The 6,794-nt window shown below is 27.2% G+C and overlaps 2 protein-coding genes across 2 annotated transcripts; both read right to left on the bottom strand.

The window, feature by feature from the left end:
* Window positions 1-1,238: 1,238 nt before the first annotated feature.
* On the bottom strand, window positions 1,239-3,200 carry LOC106789081 (phospholipase A1-like). Its single transcript, XM_014752920.1, has 7 exons — window positions 3,071-3,200; window positions 2,843-2,942; window positions 2,604-2,766; window positions 2,408-2,535; window positions 1,993-2,312; window positions 1,784-1,877; window positions 1,239-1,467 (listed from the first exon to the last, which is right to left on the bottom strand). The coding sequence occupies exons 1-7, from the start codon at window positions 3,135-3,137 to the stop codon at window positions 1,317-1,319; spliced, it is 1,023 nt and encodes a 340-aa protein (XP_014608406.1). The 5' UTR covers window positions 3,138-3,200; the 3' UTR covers window positions 1,239-1,316.
* A 757-nt stretch (window positions 3,201-3,957) lies between these two features.
* On the bottom strand, window positions 3,958-5,561 carry LOC106789082 (phospholipase A1-like; the record flags this gene model as incomplete). Its single annotated transcript, XM_014752921.1, is given in 6 exon segments — window positions 3,958-4,169; window positions 4,246-4,342; window positions 4,466-4,785; window positions 4,880-5,007; window positions 5,181-5,346; window positions 5,480-5,561. Coding segments are annotated over 6 exon segments (944 nt in total), but the record flags the coding sequence as incomplete, so codon positions are not given.
* Between the last annotated feature and the right edge of the window lie 1,233 nt (window positions 5,562-6,794).

The raw sequence follows: 6,794 nt of genomic DNA, 5'->3' as shown, positions 1-6,794 counted from the left end.
AAGCTTTTTTTATACGATCATGACAGAAATGATTTTAATGTTAAACTTTAATCCATCATTTATTCCCCACAAAAACCTCAAGAAGAAATAAAATTTAACAATTATAATATTTATTATATAATGACGTTAATGTGCTGAGTGTATGTGACATGAGCGGTATGGGATATTGAAAACTATTTATTATTTATTTTATATCGTCTGTCTGTCTCTCTCTTTCTCTTTCTTTCTTAATATCAGAAGTATTTAAAAGGATATACTTTGTACAATGTCTACTTCACAATTATTATAAATTGTAAAAATACATAATTATTTATATCAGTCTCTATATATTTTTATATAAATTTAAAACTTAAATTAATTATATATATATACAATAAGTATTTTTATTTTATTCATATCTTTTAATGTAAAAAGCTGTAATATATTATAATATAACTAATTCCTATACGTGACATTCTAATTAATTATTCATCGGAATATGTACAATATGGGATAAATTTTTCGATGCAAAGTCAATTTATATGCAGAACGATTCTAAACGCTATATGCGTAAATATTATATTTTATTTAAGAAGATCAGCCTAATAATCATGAAAAAATTCATTTTACAAGATTGGATAAAAATAATCAATGTAATTTTATTATGCGTGCTCTATTACATCATCTCTAACGATTAAATACTTCAAACAAAAGTTATATATTACACAATGCAATTATTTTTATGTATTAAACATAAAAAAGGATTATAATTAAGTGTATGTTTTTTAATCATTTTTTGTACATAAAATCGGAAATAACGAAATAACTTAGCGTTTTTATTTGACCCTCGTTGGCATTTTCCTTGTCTTTTAAGGATACCTCGAGGATAAAGTTTTTCTTTTTTTTACCGATTATCATTGTGCATTTATCGTTTTCACCGTTTATAATTATTTACAACTAACAAAAAGTATATGCATATTTCGCGATAAATAAATATATATGCATGAGTATGCGATATTTCTGTGGGAGTACCTTTAAAATAAATTATCCAAAATACATTTACTATGTTGACATATACCAAAACGAGAGAGAAAAATACACATTTTACAAATATATAAATAAATTATTTATTTATCTTATTTTTATATATTCCGAAATCTCTTCATTTTTCATTTCCTATATATACGCATTTTAAAATATGTATGTTAAATGTATCCAAAGAAAATAATAGATTAATTTGTTATTATTCATTTATTTTCATTTATATCATTTATTTATTTATTCGTTATCAAACGCACACACACATATATATATTTAGATTAAATAATAATTTCTTTTTACAATTCAAGCTTTAAACCCTCAGTATGGCAATAGGGAGGATTGGCTTCAACTGGTACATAAAAGGAGCCTCTATTTGCATACTTCTTTGCATTTAAACCAACGCACACACAAGTTTCTTTTGTGCACTGCGAAAAAGGTCTCACATCCCTAAAAATTAAAGAAATTTTTTTACATATCCTAAAAATAATATCAAAATATAGCCATTCCATTTAAAAAAACAAACTTGACCCTTAAATCTCGGAAACGACTAAACCTAGCAACAAAAAAATCTGACGTCATATTATACTCCCGAATGTTTCATGCAACTTTTATTTTGTAAAAGTTTTTGCTACTATCACACTTTCAGAACTATCTTGGTGGCAAGAGTTAGTGAATCACCCTGTATAACGATCATTTTACTTGCTTTCTATTATATAACCGATAATAAAAAAATGCAACATTTTAAAGAATACAAAATACTTGCCAATAATTAGGCCACGGCGTTCCGATTAAACAACATTCACGTTTTACGCACTCAGTTAAGTATTCCACGGCTCTTGCATGAGAACAGGATTCGTCTGGAAAGGTAAAGATTAATCGACTTTCGTATTATTTTTATATTTCACTGTTTGGAAATTATTAATAAATATTAACCGTTTGCATCAGAGTAAAATAAAATCTATATGTACTTACTAATACCGCATCCAGGCTGACTTTTTCCATAATTTATATAAAAATCAACGGTACCAAGTTGTGTCGTTGTTCCTTTTATTTCCGATGTGTGTAGAATTTGAACATATTCTGCGTCCGTTTTACAAATTCTATTCGGACATTCATTCCATCTAAATAGAGGTCCAGCTGGGTCAAGCCCGATAATTTCACTGTACTTTCCTAAATTTAACTTTTGAACATTTTTTCCTGCAAAACCAACAACATGTGCGCCCAAACTGTGTCCAATTGCTTGAATATTTGACATCGGCACTTTATATTTATTTACCAATATCTTGGTAAATCTATTCAAAGGAATAAAATATATATATATATATATATATACATGTGTAGATAATATTAAAGAATACAATTTTGGAATATATTTGTTGCCACTTACTCAGCAATAGATTTGCCAACGAGACGTGTATTTTCAACGGCTTTGGGATAAGTAATATACTCGATAATCGAAGTTCCACCAGTGCAAGCACCATTCTTCCAATCGATCGAGATTACAAGTCTGTCATCCTGATAATAATTTGTATTTTTTATTAGTAAAAAACGTCTCGATAATCCTACTTTTTATATATTCATACTTGTTTAATTAAAGCACTGGCCAAGTTATACAAAATTGTATCGTTTGGAGTTGAACGGAAACCATGTACAAGAAATATAATTGGACGCGATATTTGAGCATTTTTAAATAGTTCGTAGCTCGCTAAATTCCGTTCCAAAATATAAAGACCTTTTGAATGTTCCCTAAAGTATATAGTTATAGTTAATAGTTGAATAATGTCTATTAAAAAAAGTACAAATATAATCGTTTGATTATTACCTTGCGAATAAGATAAATCCAGCCTTGTTAATGTTAAACTTACAAGATGAAACCAAGCTTTTTGATTGTAACGAATTATTTTCTCGTAACGACGAATTATCTAAGAAAATGATCTTTCATTATTAATAATCTATCATCTATCTCATCAAAATTCTACACATGTATATAACTTCTGAAATGAAATGAAATGAAACGAAATTCGTTTGAAAAAAATTGAAGATAGTTTACCAGCCGCGTTGGAATAATGTAACACTTGTACAAAACATATTAACAATATCAAATATTTTAGATTCATTTTTTTTTTATTTTGATCTCCTATAAATACGGAAACGCACTAATTTTGACTTAGGAATACTCTGGTTGGAAAAATAACTCTATCTCTATTTATATTATTGAAAAACACTATAACTGTAATATTATGTTTGAGATAAGAATATTTTGGTTAATACATTGGTGTAAAATATATAAATGTCATAATAAATACCGAAATGTTGACAAAAAAACAGGAAGGAAGTGGATGTTATCTAATGATATAACTTTTTACATTCGAATATGCAAAATTGTCCTTACATTTATCGGCAAAAATTTACATTTTTCTCATAAATAAACTTCCTCGAGGAGCCATTTTTCGTAAATTTAAAATCATTTTGAATTTTTTATTTTCTAAGCCCATTTACATTAAAAATTTTATCTTTTTACCTTTACACAAGATGCATTTTCCTGATATTACATAAGTAATTCATACGAAAATATAAATATACTAAAATGCAACATTTTATGTTTGTTTCTATTTGATTAACTTTAATTAATTTAAATTAGGGCTATATATACAATTTGTGCAATAGACACTTCCGAAATTTTAATTAATAAGGAAACCGTGTTTGTTTTTACACGGTTATGTAAATATTACATTGTTATCGCCAGAATTCATTCGCGTATACGTATTTCGATTTCAAGCAAATCGAAATATTTGCTATATAATCTAAAAAGTCATATTTAAAAAATATAAAATAAACTCACAATGTTAATATTATTTCTGTAAGTATTGTATAATATAATTATTATAATTAATCAAAGTGTATTTCGTGGGGTAAGTGTTCAAATACGCGTGAGCCACTGTATATAATTGATTTATTTATCTGTTAATACATGCATTTTAATGTATAAAAACTCTTATTATAATTCATTTTTAAGACCTTTTTTATAACAATATGGAGGTAAATAGGCAGTTGCTGCATAAAATGAGCCTCTAGCAGGATAATTCTTTGCGTTCAACCCGATGCAAACGCATGTTTCTTTTGTGCATTTAGAAAGTTCTAACGGTTTGCTAAAAATAAAAAAAAATTTGTCATCATAAAATCAACAGAGAAAGAAACCCTTAAATATTAAAGATTATTAAGTACCTCCAATAACTAGTCCATGGTGTCCCAATTAAACAACAATCGTGTTTGATGCACTGCGTAAAGTATACCACGGCTTTGTTATGAGAGCAGATTGGTTCTACAAATTATTATTAAACAAAAATAAGTGGTAACAAACGCGAGCATATATTACCTTCTATGAATATTTTTATTTAAATTTTGATCTTTATCTGGAGTACCTATGATCTAATATATGGTGTACCTTTCAAACAAATAGGTTGGCCTTCTCCATAATTCACATAGAAATCAACGGTACCAATCTCTTTGTATGTTCCATACATATTCGATGTGTGCAACACTTGAACATATTCTGCGTCTGTTTCGCACAGTCTGTCTGGACACTTATTATTTCTGAAAGATGGCCCAGCAGGATCAAGACCGATAATTTCTCTATATTTTCCTAAATTTAACTTTTGAACTTCTTTTCCTGCAAAACCTGCGCTTTGTGCACCCAAACTGTGCCCAATCAATCGTATATTTGACATCTGCACTTTTTTCATATCTACGAGCATCTTAGTAACCCTATAAAAAGAGATCAACAACAACAAAATATTATATAATGTGTATTAACATTAATAAAACAATTAAATTTTGCGATACATTTCTCGCTACTTACTCAGATAAATATTTTCCAACCAGACGTGTGTTTTTGACGGCTTGAGGATAACCAACTAAATTTACAAAACTAGATAAACCGTTACAAGCGCCCTTCTTCCAATCAATCCCGATTACAATACAATTATCCTGAAAATAATATATATTGTAAATGATAAAACATTGTAAAAAACTTTATAAATTGTACAATAAAAACCTGATTATATATAATATATATTGTAATAAATTAATCAAAGAAATACTTTTTCTCCTACTAAATGTTTTATTATTCTTACTCTCTCTTTACAATTATAAAAACTTACTTTTTCTTTCAAAGCTTGTGCCATTTCTATGAAATTATCTTGACTCATGCTTGAAATAAAACCATGTATGAGAAATACAACTTGATGATGGGATATTTCAGGATGATTAAATAGTTCATAACTTGTTAAATTCCATTTCGAAAGAATAGTGAAATCTTGCTTATCCCTAAAATATACAATTGTTAATTGATTGTTGAATTATATTTTTGTTTAAATTCTTGTTACATTTTTTATAGAAAAAAATCAATAGCATCGCGTAGATATGGAATAAAATCAGTAAATAATCGATTGATTATTACCTTGCGTAAACGTAAAGCAAAACATCGTTTTCATTAAAAGTACAATCAGGAGTCATGCCTCTTTCCAGCACAACATTTTTTCCTAATATCAAATAATATAATTGTAAGAAAATAATGAATCATTATATTTCAATTTTTACAAATTATACATTTAATTGTGTATACACGTTTATCATTTCGTAAATAAAACGAAAATTAAACTCAATCACTACTTGTTTTTCAAAATATAAAATGGTTTACCATCTGCATAGGAATTGTGCAACACTCCCACAAAACATATGAATAATATCGAATATTTGAAATTCATCTTTTCTGATTTTTTTTATTTACTGTACAACCAGAATCATACCGATTTTAAAATAGTTGAAATGCAAATAATTTTCATACTATTTATACTATTGAAATGCAATAAAAAAATAAATATTATTAAAGATAAGACACAAATCCAGTTTTTATATAATTTTTATATATATTAAAATAACGTGCAACGAGTATATATATATAGATATTATCAAACGAAATAACTTTTTACATCCGAATATGTCCTAGAGTTTATGCATGTTCAAAAAGAAACGTTTTTTTTCATGCGTTTATTGATAATAATTTACATTTATCTCGTAAATTCAAAGTCGTTCGAAATGTTTTATTAGTTAAACGTGTCCTAAGCGAAACATAAGATATATAATAGTATATCAAATGTATACAAAAATCTATTTGACTGTTCGTTTATTCATTTAATATTCATCAATAGATACATTTTCGTGTAGATTGACTTTTGTTTATAATTAAAGTTTAATCCCCTCGTTATGGCAATAAGGTGCATTTGCTTCAACCGGTGCATAAAATGCGCCTCTAGCAGGATAACTTTTTGCATTCAATCCAACGCAAACACAGGTGTCCCTTTTGCATTGGGAAATTGGTTTTGGAGTGCTAAAAAAAAATAAAGAGGATTTATAGTTATATTATTAGATAAAGCAACTAAATAATAATGTGTACAGAATATATACATGTTCCACATACAAATGATCACTTCACATTCGTTTCCTAACGGAATCAACATTACTAATTGTAGAAAATTGAATAATATAAAATACCTTAAATAACTCTTCCATGGTGTTCCAATTAAACAACATTCTTGTTTTATGCACTCAGTCAGGTATTTCACGGCTTTCGTATGAGAGCAGGATGGTTCTAATGTAAAAATTATTTAAAAATAATAGTGTCTAACTCCGAAATCATATAACAAGGCATAGGATATAATCGATACTTGTACTATTTCTATTCCATAGAATTGTTCATTTTAATATAAAAATAT

Source organism: Polistes canadensis, unplaced genomic scaffold (genome assembly GCF_001313835.1).
Source record: "Polistes canadensis isolate GaletaPanama2010 unplaced genomic scaffold, ASM131383v1 scaffold_164, whole genome shotgun sequence".
In the NCBI taxonomy this organism is placed as follows: Eukaryota; Metazoa; Arthropoda; class Insecta; order Hymenoptera; family Vespidae; genus Polistes; species Polistes canadensis.
This window is presented reverse-complemented; position numbering and strand designations above follow the sequence as displayed.